Consider the following 18,675-nt stretch of genomic DNA (forward strand, 5'->3'; position numbering starts at 1 on the left):
GAAGCAAAATGTGGGTACAGTGCAAGGATTTCAGGTAATTTATCCATGGTAATAAGATAGGTTGCCATATCATACAGAGTGAGCCCAGATTCATCTCCAAAAGGCTCAATTTTACAACAATCCAAGATATAGTGTTCGAGTGTGTGTCCCTGCCTATGTCCACACACTTTACACTTTACTTCATCTAGATCCCTATACAAGCCGAACTGCCAGAGATACTTGTAGCCAAGTCTTATACGAGCTGTGACAACATCTGTTAGTCTACTGACTTTGTTACTTGCCCCATACACATGTTTTACTTCACACATTTCATTGTGATGAACAATGGACCTACTAGTTCCAGTTTGCACTGTTCTACTTTCTTCAAATCCATCTAGGAGTTCTCGTCTAATGATACTTTTAAGGGACCTATTTGATAACTCAAGATTCCATTCAATACTGTCTTTATTTACTGCAGCCTTAGCAAGGGCGTCAACTTTGTCATGTTCCTGCATGCCAATGTGAGAAGGAATCCACAACATTTTTATATTTACCCTCTTGCTAAGTATTCTTACATATCTACGTCTAGCTTCCAAGACAAGCACGTTATTACTTGATTGCAAACTGTTTATTGCTCGTAGTGAGGAAAGGGAGTCAGAAATAATTAAGCTGTCTACTTCAGTGTTGTCAATAATTTCGAGTGCTACCAGTATCGCTACCAACTCGGCTTGCATTGTGGACGCCCAGTTACTAATTTGGATATTTCTTTGAATTGTGCTGCCATCGGGCTGATGAGCAATAACACCACTTCCTGCCCTCCCTGTAGCTGTATTGAGTGATCCGTCAGTGTATATGGTCTGTGCAATGTTGTTTTCAGCTTGTATATTGTGAATGTGTTCTATGGTGCTTAATTTAGCAGCAAGCTGAGCATGAGGGTTGCTTGTGATTAGTTTCTTGGTGGGGTATGCAGGGGTCTGGATGTCAAAAGGTACTATCTGCCAGGGTGGAAGGAAGTGCTGTAGTCTTTCATCTGTATATACATCGTGCAGTCCCATCATTTTAATATGTGTGGCAGTTCTTTGAATCCATTTAGACTCGCTAGTTCCATTTCGTATGTGTTCTAACATTGCAACTGACACAATGTTGTTTTTGTTATCACGCAGCAGCTTTAGTCCCATCATAAGATTAATTTCAAATATTCTATCTCGAATGCTAAGTATATTTAATTCTTTCCGCATGTTGAGAACTTTGGTAGTTATAGGACAGCCAAGTATAATTCTGAGTGCTTCATTTTGCATTTTTTCCAGTCTATCAATACTTTTGCCATTCTGCAGGACCAAAGCTGGTGCATGATAGTCTATCAGAGACCTTATATACGCTAAATACATCATTCTTGCTCTTCTAATATTAACACCATATTTCGGGCTGTACCCCACTACAGTACTGAGAGCCTTGAGTCTGTCTCAACATTGTTGATGTAACTTATCGACTGCAGTTGAGGTACAAGGGACAGAGACTCCAAGGTATTTGAAAGAAGAGACATAGTCTATTGGTATGTTGTCTATCTTAAGTTTTCGTGGTCCACTTTTGCGGTTGCCAATTTGTCTGTAAAATACCTTAGTTTTAGCAGCGTTGATTACAAGACCAAGGCTCTCACAAGCTGTATGTATACAATTTAAGACTGTTTGCATTTCGCGGTGGGTTTTAGTATGCACAAGGATGTCATCTGCATAGCTGATAGTGATGTTTGTCGGACTAGTTGGGATTGATTTTAGTAAAGCATTAATTAGAACATTAAACAAGGTAGGACTAAGTACTCCTCCTTGTGGGGTGCCTAGTTGCATTACTTTAGTTTCACTCTTGTTGCCTTGGAACAGTGCAGAGGACTTCCGGTTGGTAAGATAGCCTCGTATCCATTGTAATAAATGTCCCCCTATATCCATTCTCGCTAATTCATACATAATCACTTCCCTATTAGCAATATGAAAGGCATTTTTTAAATCAAGAAATGTTGTGTACTTGTGCCTTTTATCTCCATGAACAGTAAGAAAGGTTGTGATACAGTTGTGTACACTTTTACCATGTGTGAAACCATTGATATCAGGTGACATGTGCTCTTTAACTCTATACAATAATCTATTAAGCACCATTCTCTCAAAGGAATGGTGCTTAATAGTTGCACATGCCATTTCCGTCCATCTCATTTCCGTCCCATCTCACTGACCAGTTGCACATGCAACTGGTCAGTGAGATGGGACGGAAAGCATCAGGTTGGCCAGGCTTTGGTACAGGTACCGTAAGACTGGTGGTCCATGATACAGGCAACTGCCCAGTGACATAGCTGGCATTAAACAATTCTAATAAAACACGATGTAAGAACGTGCTCTTATCCTGGACCACCACCCCTACCAAAGGAACGAGTGGTCCATCTACACCCTTTCGATACAACAGGAGTAGATTATACAGGAGCAATATATCTAACAGGGACTAACAGCAGATAAGAAACTAATGAAAGCATACATCTGTCTGTTCACCTGTGCAACCACCAGAGCAGTACATCTAGTGGTAACACCCGATATGACTGCTCAATCATTTATTCAAGCTTTCCGCAGATTCGCAGCATGCCGATCATGCCCTAAGCTGATGATTTCAGATAACGGAGCAAATTTGGTAGCTGGAGAAGCATGTCTATGGGAAATCTGTTCCCATCCTGCAGTTACTTCCACACTGGAACAGCGTCATTGCAGATGGAAATTTATCCCTCTTAGAGTCCCATGGCATGGAGGATTTAATGAACGGTTAATAAAAACTGTCAAAAGATCCTTGAGAAAATATCTACACCGTCAGAAAATCAATCTTCAAGAACTCCAGACCGTAATCACAGAAACAGATTCAAGGGTGAATAACTGGCCATTGATGTACTTGTCTGATGATCATACTCAACATGAGCCATTAAGTCCTGCCCACCTAATGTATGAAAGACTTCTGACTCCGATACCATCTCTAGTGGATGATGAGATCAGAGATCAGAGGTCAGAGCGAGTTGGTTCAGGGGTATAAGCATCTGTCCAGCATAATCCAAAAATGGAATGATGTTTGGACAAAAGAATATCTTACATCTTTACGAGAACATCACTATGGGGCCAGTGTCCCACATAATATATATCATCTCCAACCTGGCGATATTGTCTTGATAGACAGTAATGGTCTTAGGACTGACTGGCCGTTGGGTAAAGTTGTCTCAGTCCATCCAGATAGTCAGGGGATTTTGAGAATAGTCAAAATCCTGTCTAAAGGAACAACTTCCCTGAAGACATTGGACAAACTCATCCACATGGAATCAGTGAGTCAGCTACAGTTAGATCCTGGGAGAACCCAAGACCCTCTTACTCCTCATGACCCACAGACTTCTAACAGACACAATCGTCCACAATGGACAGTCGCACAAAAGTGCAAGCAAAATTTGCACTTGTATTATCAATCCGATGGAGAGTAATTGAACACACATGGTTACTATTGTCCTTAGCATTGGACTCTGTGTCAGTTCTCTCCCTCTGGAAGATGTGGGAAATTTTTTCCCACTATATCTATATTATTATCTAAGAAATGTATTATTTCTATATCATATCAAAATCATATCAGAATCACTACAGATTCATTATACATCTTGATCCTAGATGACAATGCCTCTGATCACATACATCATAGGGCCTTATAGGTGCTTATGTGACTTTGTGCATGATTTCTCAAGGATCCAGAAGTGTCTAGAAAATTTCTAAATTAAAAAACTATTGGAACAATTGAATCGATTTCTGGTAGGGATTATATCAAATCTTTAATAAGAATCAATAGTACTATCCAGTACTACTTATTATCTTTAACCCCTTAACTGCGTTGACTCCAAATGTGACACCCCCGCAGTGTGCAGGAAATAAATTCTCTGGAAAAAATTCTTTTTTCTTTTTAAAGTGTCAAAAACCCTTCCCTCAGTATGGGTATGTAAAAAAAAGTTGAAATTGTACTTACTTTGGCTGCTATGGGGTCCGGAAGTTGGGGCGTGACGTCATCATTCCCCATGCGCCCGTGCCGTAAGCTCTCGGGGGCGGTGGGGCACTCGGGGCGGGGCGCGCGAGTTGCCGCGAATATATTTTCGTTCATTTTTTGCGCACCTTTCCAAATACATTTTCATTGTTTTTATGTGCCAATCCAATGTATAATGAACACGTACACTATAATATCGCAGTACAACATCCGTACTGTCCGTAGACACTGTGTTACATGCATCGCAAACAAGTTCACTTATCCTGCACAATTTCCAATGTATCATGCCTAATATATTTATATTTACACTTTATATACACACTGTACAGTATCACACACTATATACACACACCATAAACACACTCAGTACTCCACGAGTGTGTGATATGCTGCGAAACAGCCAACGGGGCAGAGTGGCACCTTGCACTCCACGCACCAGGTGCTGATACATCTTCGTTTCTGTTCTCTGCGGGTAGTGTTCCTGCATACTATACACGCACGTTTACCCTTCTCCCGTGATGCTGTGCCTGGCATATACTCGAGCATATGTACTCCGAAGTTCTCATTACCCCTCAATCTGTCTGGAGCTGCATGTGGCATTGTTGCTTGCACTCCGCGCGGTACAACAGAACCCTCCTTGCCATACTTTACTAGCAGCTGTGACACAACACCAGCACTGAATGTACGTATAGACGGTCTCCTGCCAGATTTTACTAGGTACATATTGAAGCAGTTGAGCACTGCAACATCCATGAGGTGGAAGAAGAACTTTTTAGTCCACTTCACAGACTTGCACACGCACTCCACTCCACCAAGCATCATGTCACACTTATCGACGAGGCGCATGTTCACGTTGTAGTCTATGACACAGTCTGGCTTATACACGGTGTTGCGTGTCTGAAAGTGGACTTTCCCACTGTCCAACATGGCACCGGTGTGAATCGTAGTCAGCATATTCACCTCGCGTCTGTCCTTCCACCGCACTGACAGCGTATTGTCACACTTGCGCAGCTGGCACTCACCCACGGCTATAGCTATACCGAACACTGGCATTTCCTTCCTGTGGCTCTTCACAGTGCCACATACGCCGGTATTGTGGGCAAGGAGGTATCTGGTCAACAAGGGGCTGGTGTAATAGTTGTCGGTGAACAGTACATGCCCCTTGTTCAGCAACGGTTCCATCATGGTTTTTACGACACTGCCAGAGAACCCGTGTTCATCTTGAGCCGGTATGTCGACGTCTGTACCAGAATATAATATCATGTCCAAGACAATACCAGTCTCACAGTCGCACAGCACAAAAAACTTCAGTCCAAATCGGTGCCGCTTTGATGGAATGTACTGCTTGAATGCCAGTCGCCCCTTGAACAGTACAAGCGACTCGTCAATAACCACATTCTGTCCAGGTACAAAATAATCCCTGAACTTCCCTCTCATGTCACTGAACATCTTCCGTACTTTCCACAGTCTGTCGTGTCTGTCTTCATTTGCATTATTCTCGAAATGCAGGCACCTGAGAATCAAGAGAAACCTATCACGCGACATGTACCGGTTGAACACAGGCGATGGAACAAGGCTGTCTTTGCTCCAATAATCCAGGATGACAGCTTTCTCAGAGTGCTTCATCATCATACAGAGTGCCAGAAACACATACATTTCGTCGATTGTCGTGTCCTTCCATCGTGTGAGCCGTGAGGCAGGTAAAATGCCTTCGTCTATGAGGCTGTGAGCGAACCTGTTTGTCTCAGTCACAAGATGCATCATGAATACATTGTCAAAATATGCCTGAAAATATTCCATGTCTGCCATATCATCACCAGTATATGGGAATAATGGTATAACACCAAAATCGCTATCATCAAATGTTGGTATTTGAGGGACAAATGGGGTGCAATCCTCCCACACAAGTACACCAGGGGGTTTGGTGTTGGCGCCAACACCACGGCCAACACCACCACGAGCACCAAAACTACGGCTACGTCGTCCGCTGCTTCTGCTGGAGCTGCGTGAGGGTATGCTAGGCGCTGAGGCAGATTTACGTACTGTAGACCTACCACGAATAAATGATGTTGAGGGGCCACTGTCGTTGTCCACATGCTGTGAGGCACGCTGCCGCCTGCCGCGGCGTGTTGCTGAGGTAGCAAAACCCCGCTTGGTAACACCACCACTGCTCGTACTCGGGTCGTCCACACTACTCGTATCGGAGCCAATGTCACTGAAGCCCGAGAAAGATTCGTGTACATGTACTATCACTGAATAAACTACTAGCGTCTGGGGACATACATGATGGTGGTGATGATAACGGTGTTGACCCAGGGCGGCGAGGCAGGCCGGGCGAGGCACGTGTACCACACACACTTGCCACATCTTCCAATTCCGTCTCTTCCTCACTCGTATCAGATCTCTGAGTTAGGTCTTTCTCTGGATCATAGTCCAGGTCATCATCCAGAGCACCGTCATCATACAAAATATCGTGTATTTCCTCCTCAGAGAGTCGTTTTCCATGACCGCGGGTCACCGTGGAGCGGGAGCTCGTAGAGGATGCGTCAGACATGGTTGCTGCTGTGAAACTGAGGCTCCCCACGGCCGCAGGGCATGCTGGGATTTTTTTTTAAGATGGCGGACGATCACTGGGGCCCCCACCCACCCATACCATACCCGCGTCACCGCGCGCCAGTTTTGAATGGAACGCAAAAAATCAAAATACCCGGAGGGGCGTTGTGCAAACCAGACGCGTGCCTGCAGGCGTGTTGCACAGTTTAAGGGTTAAATCCTATATCTATTTATATTATATTCACATCTTATCTCAATCATACGTCTAGATAGTAAAAATAATCAATCAATATACATTGAAAGCTACCCCTCTCAAGGGAGAGGGAGGAGCCATCTCGGGAATGAGGCGACCAACTGGGGAGCCCTGGGCATAACGTGTGTGTTTTCAAAACAGTGAACGTGTGTCACGGTGCTTAGCGAACATTAATTAGCTCAGAATACCATATCGAATTACCTTTATCACCAGTATTTACTCTCTAGAACTGGGGGAGTACCTGGACAATATATCTACAAGAAAAAAAATCCTAAAACATATATAATAAGAGTGTATAGTGGAGCACACAAAGTGACTCTGTCTCCACCTCCACCATCACCACCAATCATCCTACTGCAAACGCAATTAAGGAAATAATTACGTAGCAACACTACCAGAACACTCTACAGCAAAGCTGAGATATAAAATATCGTGCCTAAACTCAACAAGAGAGTTATTCAGTCTGGCACACTTGTCAGGCAGGCACCCGACATTTAGAGAAGTATATTGAATGTTATTAGAGTATTAATTGACCAATTGTATGCTTGTATAACTTTAATATATCCAATAAGTCTTTCTGTCGGTTATAGAGTGAGGCAATGCCTCATATTTCAGTAAGTTTATTAATATTGTAGAGCAGCAACTGAATTTTTATATAAATTGAATGTATCTATATATATATATCCTTGAACATATAAATTAAGTTAACAATTGCTTGTTTAGTTATATTTAAGTTATCATATAAGTTTATCTAATTGAATATAATTTTTAGTACTTAGTTAACAGTACTTAGACCACATTTAAGGTCATACTTCTACAATTTTATCATACTTCTACAATTTAAATTGTTGTTTATAGTACAAGAATATTGACTGTTGATAGTTATGGTGCTAGGCTGGACTATGTATATGTTTAAATCCCTGCTTTAAACAGAACCAGTGTCCAGTCATAGAACTGAATTTATTAAAATCTTATCCTTGTATAAAAAAATACAAGTTAATGTGAGATACTTTTCTGCAGGTGGACTGTGGATCTTCAATCTATGTGTCAACTAATTCATTCACCCAACCTGCCCCTTGCAGCCCACAATCTGTCATTAGGAAAAGAGGAGCTAGGATTTACAACCCTAGCTAGAGGCATTAGTTGAATTAATTTGCAGACAGTAATTTTTAATTTAGTTTAGTACAAGTCCCTGGTAGTTCACCTCTCATATCAATCCTGGCAGGTTTTTCCTACACTGACAAACTAATGTAGTATATAATACAGGTGCAGTTCTGGACACTGCTCTCCAAAATGTATGATATATTGGATACACCACGGATACTTTGGGTAGACATCATACACTTCATTTCCAAGAAGGAGGTATTAAGTAATACCATTCTCAATACCACAACTCCATCCGCTTTAATTGCTGGTATTTGTAGTTAGGTGAATCAAGCTTCTGTCTTCCACTCCAGTGGTCATGAGTTCAAGGCTCCGATGGTGCAAGTCAATGAAATGTTATTTCCACATATATTATTTACATGTGCAGGAAATTATCATATGTAATATATACAGACATTTTATATATAAAGACCTTACACTGATCATATACAGAGAAAATATATATAGAAAATGAAATAGCATGTTTATGGGTGCTGTGTCATAGTAGAAAGTGCTGTAATATGATGTAGAATATATAGTAGCAGAGTGTAGGATGGTGTTGGTGCGGTGTAGTTGGAGTACAACTCTACTTACTGTGGAGAACATCGTCTATTGCTGTGAAGAAAGTGACGACAGGGGAGGTGTAGACGACAGTGTTGTTGAGGACGGTGGTGATGTAGACCTGGTACTGGGTGAGAGGCAGGAGTCGCTCCAGTACCACGCTCCGCTGCGGAGCCATCACCTCCGCAACCACCCGATACCTGTGGAGGATGGATTCTAGTATATGGCATATACTACTACTATTAGTAATAGTAGTCATCATCAGTCTCAGAAGACTATGGAGTTATGCTCTGGTTGTAGAGTGGCCTCTCCAGGGCGCAAAGCCATGGTAGGTTGATATTGGGGAGAAGCTGTCACCCTTGCATCAAACTCTCCGTCTTCCCCTCAAAGTTGGGAAAACTAGGCTCAGGGACTCCCAACCCGGAGACCGCATTGGTCGGGGACGGAGAAGAACCTCAATGTTCCTACTCTGCAGTTTCTCAAAACAACCCAATGGTCTCCAGCGCTTTATATAAATATAAATTCGTGGTTTATCTGGCTGTCTGGCGGAGTGTAAATATCGAGAACTGTGAGACTCTGGCCAACACTTCGTCTCTGTCTGCCCTCTTACGGCGTAGTCCACTGAGCTCGACGCCCTGTCACTTCTGCCCCTTAATACCAGATGTTCAACCATCCCTGATTCTCTAAATATTCTATTTTACATTACTGGTAGGTCATAATAAAGAGTCGACTTTTACTTTACAAGACATTTATTTTACCGGTAATTTATAATCAACGCCTGACTGTAGGCACTACTTCCTTGGGCGGAGGAATCTCAGGGAGCCACCGTTTGCCAGCAGCCAGCTGATGGCCATCTTCCAGCTAGCAGATAGTAACGTCAATGTTAAGCTCATCCCAGAACTAGTAAGTGATCATTTTGCAATATATTGTGAGTACAATGTAGTGGATATTAGGTCCAATCCTCATCCTAGGGTTAAAATTAACATTTAGACAATCTTAAACCGCACTTTAAGTCTTATGTACACAAGTGGTACACTGGGTATACACCTGTATCAGTACCACTTTTACAATAATCTTGTCAGTATCATTACCGGTTATTATGATACCTGGGCTACATTAAGGAAAAAAAAACATTCGTTCTTCATCATGGACAGAGGATCCTCTTATTATTGCAGACCGAGCTAAAGTGCTTCAGCTGCTGACTGTTATAAACGAGACAAAACAGCTGACAATTGACTAGCATTCCTCTATGCCAACAGAGATTTTCGCGAGCTTAAGGGTCAAGTTAAGGACACATATTGGGAACAATTCCTACAAGGTATCAATAGAACTACAACATTATCGCAAATGTGGAACAAAATTAAAACATTACCAAACCCTCAACCCCAGTTCAGCTTCATCATACTCCTGCAGAATATGCTAACATGCTCCTAGCTCAATGGTCTAGTGTCTCACAAATTTCTTCCTTATTTCCAGATATACAGCAGCATTTAAATAATACGAACATTAACAGACACTCTAATATTGAAATAGCACATTCCTAACCAGATTTAATGGATCAGTTTGCTATAACCTTTTTTGAATTAACATCAGCATTAGTTAAACCTAAACAAACTGCCACTGGTGAGGATGGTATAACTTATAACACCTTAAGCTTACTGAATGATGTCCCAAGCCACCCTCTGCTTGACCTCTATCAAATGAGCCTCTCACAAGGTATCTTGCTAAAGAAATGGACACAGAGTCTCTTAGTACCAATTCCCAAACCTAACTCTCAAAAATTTGAACCCATTTTTCTTACATCTTGAATGTGTAAAGTCTTGGAGAGAATTGTTCTCAATCGTGTCATGTTTCAGGTACAAAAAAATAATGGCTTCTAACCTATATGGGTTTATGCTCAATTGTAGCACACAAACATGTTTTGCTGAATATGTTGTGCACTCCCAGGATGGGGACGCAGGCAGCCTTTATTGACCTCAATTAACGCTTTCGATGTAGCAAATGGTGAAATAATATTAGAATAACTTGTTGCATTTGCAATCAAAGGTAATCTTCTGAGTTGCATTAAAAGCTACCAATCCAACAGGCGTGCTAGTGTCCTATTTAAAGGAGTTAAAAGTACAAGAACAGATGCATTCGGATTAGGCAAACCTCAAGGTGGTGTCCTAAGCCCTAGCTCTTTAATATACTTATGCACAAACTTATCCACGACATACCTGCACAACCTACTGAAACTGTTATATGTTATGTTGATGATATTTGTATTATGGCACACAGTAAACAAGGCTACAAGTGTTACTTGATGCATTCTCCAAGAAAGTAGTAGAATGTGGCCTCATAATCTCTGTTGATAAAATAAGGGTTCTTATTTCCCATTCTCTTCTTGTTAACTAAACTATTAATGGAGTGACTGTGGAGACTTGAGTCTTATAAATATCTCGGAGTCGAGGTTAATGATACAAATCTCATCAGCAACCTAAGCAAAAAACTTGTTGAGCGTCTTAAACCTTTCAAAACATTTGTGGGCAAAGGATTTGGCATTAACATAAAATATTCTCATTATTTTTATTTTGCCTTTATACGATCTGTTGTTGATTATTATTATGCCTTGCATCTTCTTAATTTTTTTCCTAAACAACTACAAGGCCTAGATGTAGTACAGAATGATGCCATGCACATCATCCTGGGTTGTCCTTGAACTGTTAGAATTGTTAACATGAGAAAGAAACTAATATTACCTTCTTTTTACGAGAGGAGAGAATAGTTCTACTTAGTACTATATTTTGTGCCAAAACTTTAAAAAATAATGACCTCCAGTTCTATTCAAATTAAATTGAGATCCATTCTAAACAATTCTGACTATTCACTTAATCCGCCGCAAAAAGCTCCTTACATTGTGTGGCTCACTTGTTGTGCCAATGATCATATGAAACTGAATGTGTCTCTTAATCCTCATAAAACTGTTCACTATATTCCCCCTTGGAAAGATGTGCAGGTCTCTTTACATTATACCCCATCAGTGTCAAACAAATGTATAACACTGAAACTATGAGATGTATAATATTAGAAGCTATTGACAGTCATCTTCAAAATCTCAAACCATCTGAAACCCATGCCTTTACTGATGGCTCTGTGCAATTAGGCACTGGTAGGAAAGGTTGTGCATGTGCAGTATATAAAGGGAATGAAATGATCATGTCTAGTACAAAGAGATTGAACAACTGGGAAAGCATGACACAGAATGAGCTATTGGGCATTTATTTAGCCACTGAGTACCTTGAGCTCAATGGTGGTGGAGTGATTTTCTGTGACTCTAAAAGTGCTCTGCAGTCCTTAAATAACTCATCACAATTTATGTCTGAAGTAGCTTGTAATATTAAATGGAATGCAATTTTTGCCAATGATAATAACTATCGTATAAAATTTGTGTGGATCCTATCCCATATTGGAGTTGGAAAACATGACTTTGTAGATAGATTGACCAATGAGGCTTGCAGGAAAGAAAACACTGATTATGACTTGGGACTATCTAATGCAATTATTAGATATATACAAATTAAAGAAATTAATTCAGATTTAGAAGAACTAAGAAATGTCCAGAGACCTGAAAGCTGCATTATTAAAAGCTATGATAACTTTTGTAATAATAGGTATTTGTATGGTCAGCACAGTAACCGGACCAGGCAATGTGATGGAGTCATTGCGCGAATTCGCCTTGGGTATAGACACATCTGGCAGGTTTGTGAGGCTGAGCCACTACCAGAATATTCAGATTGTAAACTCTGTGATAAACCTTTAATGCATTTCCTAGAACACTATATTCTTGAATGTGAAATTGTAAAAGATTTTAGACTTCTGGCCTATTGTACCACCAACTGTATAACTATTTCATTGAAATTGGTTTACAGGACGACATCCTAATAATTTATCTAAAATTTGTTTGTCCATTTTAAAGAATGAAGAACAATTTATAGTATTTTTAAGCTGCATCTCTTATGAATCCATCCCTGTCCTTGTATGGCAGTGCACAATAGAAAGACGATTTTACATATTCATACAATAAAACATTGATTGCAACCATGACATATACGTGCTTCAGCCTACAGTTTAAACCTATTGTCTTGTGTATGACCCTCTGTCCTGCGTGACAGTGAATACCAGCATTATCCTCACTTTAATAAGACTTAATTGAAATCCTCATGTTAGGCAAAATTGTAATTAAATTTTGTCAATAAAGAAAATAGTAATAATAACAAGTCATCCAGCAACAAATTTTATACCCCTTGTTTGTATATAATTCCTTCCCTTCCTAATTTGCTGCGTAAACTATTTCTTCCCAAAATATTGCATAATGGAGATTAGGTTTGTAACAGGTTTGTAACAGGGCATATTGGTAGATCCTTACTGATGCCCGGTACCTGGGACATACTTTTAGAGCCTTTCTGATGCCCGGTACCTGGGGCATACTTTTAGAGCCATACTGATGCCCGGTACATGGGGCATACTTGTAGAGCCTTACTGATGCCCGGTACCTGGGGTACCTTGGTGCTGCTCGGATATATGTGGTCCTCTTACCACAATGATCACCATTCTAAATACTCTAGAGCCCAGTTAAGGTTTTACTAAGCCCAGTTATGGTCTTTAATAAACCCGGTTATGGTCATTATTAAACCCAGTTTAATTTTTTATTAAACCCGGTTAAGAACTTTGTTGAACCTAGTAAAGGTCTTTATTAAACCTAGTTAAGGTTTTATTAAGCCTGGTTAAATTGTTAAGTAAACTCGGTTAATGTCTTTATTATACCCGGTTAAGATCTTAATTAAACCTAATAAAATCTTTATTATGTGGGGTTATGTAGATGATTTAACTATGTATTTAAAGTTTAAATGCAAATGGAATGTATATTGGATATTGCTGCTAATATTAGCGGAGTGTATAACATTGGTAATATTCCGCACACTTTCTACAGTGGAGGTGTATTGGGTTCTTCCGACTCCAGGTAGAGCAGGAGTGGTAATTATGAATTATATTTAAGTTAAATGTTAAAGTATATTCAATTATTTTTTTAAATTATTTAATTTCCCTGCACTATCTGAATTATGGTTAGTAAATTAGTAGTAACAGCTTAGCTATTCAGAAGATCTATATCCTACAGCATATCGAGTAACATTATCTGTATATTCGTTATATGTATATAATGCATATATCGAGTAACATTATCTGTAGACTCGAAATATGTATATAATGCATATATCTCCTCGTGTAAAATATGGCTGCCTCTCGACTCTTCATCGCTGGGGACTCCTCCTATCTGTAATTTATTGTTAGTTTAAGACAAAATAAATTTAAAATCATTAATTCACTTATCAACAAGTAAAATTTTAAATTAAATCTTCGTGTCTTCCTTGTGGTTATTTATAGTCTTGCACGTCAACCTGTCCTCTTAAAAAGAACGTCGCTTTTGGCCGTTTGCCCGTATGGCCGAATATGGACGTAATTTGAAAATGAAAAAAAAAATAATATAAATTTGGGATTTTTTTTTCAACAACAGTAAGTTAAGGGTCCTCTGATAGGTTAGGTGGGCAGGAAATTCTCATAAAGTTTCAAAATGGTATGAAAAACGTGAATGGACAGAATCCTTTTCTAAGCTGGCAGAGTACGCCGGACGACTCAAACAGAAAACGGAACAGTACGTCACTTTTGTGAGTCGATTTCATTTCAAATTACGTCCAAATTTGGCCATAGTGCGCATACGAGCCAGGAGTGACGTTATTTTTAAGAGGACGGGTTGCATAACTGCGCTCACATGCTCAGTCTATCTTTGAGTCGCTGGCCAGAACTACAATATACTTAGCATACGAGTGAGATGGAAAACAGCTGGTTTTCTCCAGAACAGTCTGGACAATCCTCGGTGTAAGCTGGTAAATTTAATCTGGGTCATAAGCCATCAACGTGGAACGTGTCGGCACCCTCAGCCCTCTCCCAGCCCAGACCCTCAGCCCCCTCCCAGTCCTTACCCTCAGCCCTCTCCCAGCCCAGACCCTCAGCCCCCTCCCAGTCCTTACCCTCAGCCCTCTCCCAGCCCAGACCCTCAACCCGCTCCCAGCCCAGACCCTCAGCCCGCTCCCAGCCCAGACCCTCAGCCCGCTCCCAGCCCAGACCCTCAGCCCGCTCCCAGTCCGTACCCTCAGCCCGCTCCCAGCCCCACCCTCAGCCCGCTCCCAGCCCAGACCCTAAGCCCTCTCCCAGCCCAGACCCTCAGCCCCCTCCCAGTCCGTACCCTCAGCCCGCTCCCAGCCCCACCCTCAGCCCGCTCCCAGCCCAGATCCTCAGCCCTCTCCCAGCCCAGACCCTCAGCCCCCTCCCAGTCCTTACCCTCAGCCCGCTCCCAGCCCCACCCTCAGCCCGCTCCCAGTCCGTACCTTCAGCCCGCTCCCAACCCAGACCCTCAGCCCCCTCCCAGCCCATACCCTCAGCCCGCTCCCAGCCCAGACCCTCAGCCCTCTCCCAGCCCAGACCCTCAGCCCCCATCCCAGTCCGTACCCTCAGCCCGCTCCCAGCCCGTACCCTCAGCCCGCTCCCAGCCCCACCCTTAGCCCGCTCCCAGTCCGTACCCTCAGCCCTCTCCCAGCCCACACCCCCAGCCCGCTCCCAGTCCGTACCCTCAGCCCCCTCCCAGCCCAGACCCTCAGCCCGCTCCCAGTCCGTACCCTCAGCCCGCTCCCAGTCCATACCCTCAGCCCCCTCCCAGCCCATACCCTCAGCCCGCTCCCAGTCCATACCCACAGCCCGCTCCCAGCCCACACCCTCAGCCCGCTCCCAGTCCGTACCCTCAGCCCCCTCCCAGCCCTGACCCTCAGCCCCCTCCCAGTCCGTACTCTCAGCCCGCTCCCAGTCCGTACCCTCAGCCCCCCTCCCAGCCCACACCCTCAGCCCCCTCCCAGCCCAGACCCTCAGCCCGCTCCCAGTCCGTACCCTCAGCCCGCTCCCAGCCCATACCCTCAGCCCGCTCCCAGCCCAGACCTTCAGCCCCCTCCCAGTCCATACCCTCAGCCCGCTCCCAGCCCAGACCCTCAGCCCCCTCCCAGTCCATACCCTCAGCCCGCTCCCAGCCCAGACCCTCAGCCCGCTCCCAGTCCATACCCTCAGCCCGCTCCCAGCCCAGACCCTCAACCCGCTCCCAGCCCAGACCCTCAGCCCCCTCCCAGCCCAGACCCTCAGCCCCCTCCCAGCCCAGACCCTCAGCCCGCTCCCAGTCCGTACCCTCAGCCCGCTCCCAGCCCAGACCCTCAGCCCGCTCCCAGCCCAGACCCTCAGCCCCCTCCCAGCCCGTACCCTCAGCCCCCTCCCAGTCCGTACCCTCAGCCCGCTCCCAGCCCACACCCTCAGCCCCCCTCCCAGCCCGTACCCTCAGCCCCCTCCCAGCCCAGACCCTCAGCCCGCTCCCAGCCAAGACCCTCAGCCCGCTCCCAGTCCGTACCCTCAGCCCGCTCCCAGCCCGTACCCTCAGCCCCCCTCCCAGTCCGTACCCTCAGCCCGCTCCCAGCCCAGACCCTCAGCCCGCTCCCAGCCAAGACCCTCAGCCCGCTCCCAGTCCGTACCCTAAGCCCCCCTCCCAGTCCGTACCCTCAGCCCGCTCCCAGCCCAGACCCTTAGCCCGCTCCCAGCCCAGACCCTCAGCCCGCTCCCAGCCAAGACCCTCAGCCCCCTCCCAGTCCGTACCCTCAGCCCGCTCCCAGCCCAGACCCTCAGCCCCCTCCCAGTCCGTACCCTCAGCCCCCTCCCAGCCAAGACCCTCAGCCCGCTCCCAGTCCGTACCCTCAGCCCCCTCCCAGCCCAGACCCTCAGCCCGCTCCCAGTCCGTACCCTCAGCCCGCTCCCAGCCCAGACCCTCAGCCCCCTCCCAGCCCGTACCCTCAGCCCCCTCCCAGCCCAGACCCTCAGCCTGCTCCCAGTCCATACCCTCAGCCCGCTCCCAGCCCAGACCCTCAGCCCCCTCCCAGTCCGTACCCTCAGCCCGCTCCCAGCCCGTACCCTCAGCCCCCTCCCAGCCCAGACCCTCAGCCCGCTCCCAGTCCGTACCCTCAGCCCGCTCCCTGCCCAGACCCTCAGCCCTCTCCCAGTCCGTACCCTCAGCCCGCTCCCAGCCCGCACCCTCAGCCCGCTCCCAGCCCGCACCCTCAGCCCGCTCCCAGTCCGCACCCTCAGCCCCCTCCCAGCCCAGACCCTCAGCCCCCTCCCAGCCCGTACCCTCAGCCCGCTCCCAGCCCAGACCCTCAGCCCGCTCCCAGCCCGTACCCACAGCCCGCTCCCAGTCCGTACCCTCAGCCCGCTCCCAGTCCGTACCCTCAGCCCCCTCCCAGCCCAGACCCTCAGCCCCCTCCCAGCCCGTACCCTCAGCCCGCTCCCAGCCCAGACCCTCAGCCCCCTCCCAGTCCGTACCCTCAGCCCGCTCCCAGCCCGTACCCTCAGCCCCCTCTCAGCCCAGACCCTCAGCCCCCCTCCCAGCCAGTACCCTCAGCCCGCTCCCAGCCCAGACCCTCAGCCCTCTCCCAGTCCGTACCCTCAGCCCGCTCCCAGTCCGTACCCTCAGCCCGTTCCCAGTCCATACCCTCAGCCCGCTCCCAGCCCGTACCCTCAGCCCCCTCCCAGCCCAGACCCTCAGCCCGCTCCCAGCCCGTACCCTCAGCCCCCTCCCAGCCCAGACCCTCAGCCCGCTCCCAGTCCGTACCCTCAGCCCCCTCCCAGCCCAGACCCTCAGCCCCCTCCCAGCCCGTACCTTCAGCCCGCTCCCAGCCCAGACCCTCAGCCCGCTCCCAGCCCGTACCATCAGCCCGCTCCCAGTCCATACCCTCAGCCCGCTCCCAGTCCGTACCATCAGCCCGCTCCCAGTCCATACCCTCAGCCCGCTCCCAGCCCAGACCCTCAGCCGGCTCCCAGCCCAGACCCTCAGCCCGCTCCCAGTCCGTACCCTCAGCCCGCTCCCAGCCCAGACCCTCAGCCCGCTCCCAGTCCGTAGCCTCAGCCCCCTCCCAGCCCAGACCCTCAGCCCGCTCCCAGTCCGTACCCTCAGCCCGCTCCCAGTCCATACCCTCAGCCCGCTCCCAGTCCATACCCTCAGCCCGCTCCCAGCCCGTACCCTCAGCCCCCTCCCAGCCCAGACCCTCAGCCCGCTCCCAGTCCATACCCTCAGCCCGCTCCCAGCCCAGACCTTCAGCCCGCTCCCAGTCCGTACCCTCAGCCCGCTCCCAGCCCAGACCCTCAGCCCCCTCCTAGTCCATACCCTCAGCCCGCTCCCAGCCCATACCCTCAGCCCGCTTCCAGCCCAGACCCTCAGCCCCCTCCCAGTCCATACCCTCAGCCCGCTCCCAACCCAGACCCTCACCCCCCTCCCAGTCTATACCCTCAGCCCGCTCCCAGCCCATACCCTCAGCCCCCTCCCATTCCTTACCCTCAGCCCGCTCCCAGTCCGTACCCTCAGCCCTCTCCCAGCCCAGACCCTCAGCCCCGTCCCAGTCCGTACCCTCAGCCCGCTCCCAGCGCCACCCTCAGCCTGCTCCCAGCCCAGACCCTCAGCCCTCTCCCAGCCCAGACCCTCAGCCCCCTCCCAGTCCGTACCCTCAGCCCGCTCCCAGCCCATACCCTCAGCCCGCTCCCAGCCCGTACCCTCAGCCCGCTCCCAGCCCGTACCCTCAGCCCGCTCCCAGCCCATACCCTCAGCCCGCTCCCAGCCCATACCCTCAGCCCGCTCCCAGCCCAGACCCTCAGCCCCCTCCCAGCCCAGTCCCTCAGCCCCCTCCCAGCCCAGACCCTCAGCCCGCTCCCAGCCCGTACCCTCAGCCCGCTCCCTGCCCGTACACTCAGGCCGCTCCCCGCCCATTGTATTGTCCCTGTAAACACTGGCTCACTGCTCCCTGCCCACACTCACGCTCTCCTTCCTGTATTAGAGTAATTATCAATTTGAGAGTCGTGCCTTTAAATTCGTATTGTTACAGAATTTGAATTGAATTTATTAAATTGATTTATATATAAAGTATTGGATTCAATCTCCGCACCTCAGTTCATTAACGAAGTTTATGAGAACAGTTTCAGTCACTCAACAGTCTGGATGGGACGTGGAACAAGTTGACGAAATCTAGAGAAGT

General features: G+C 46.9%; 1 protein-coding gene across 1 annotated transcript in view; it reads right to left on the reverse strand.

Moving 5' to 3' along the window:
• LOC123765117 (uncharacterized) overlaps nucleotides 1-18,675 on the reverse strand; it is a 936,064-nt gene that overhangs the window by 161,207 nt on the left and 756,182 nt on the right. The window contains exon 4 of the mRNA XM_069333184.1: nucleotides 8,564-8,730. Within this exon, the coding sequence (XP_069189285.1) occupies nucleotides 8,564-8,730 (167 nt within the window). The remainder of the gene's footprint in view (nucleotides 1-8,563; nucleotides 8,731-18,675) is intronic.

The sequence above is a fragment of the Procambarus clarkii genome, chromosome 29, assembly GCF_040958095.1.
Source record: "Procambarus clarkii isolate CNS0578487 chromosome 29, FALCON_Pclarkii_2.0, whole genome shotgun sequence".
NCBI lineage: Eukaryota > Metazoa > Arthropoda > Malacostraca > Decapoda > Cambaridae > Procambarus > Procambarus clarkii.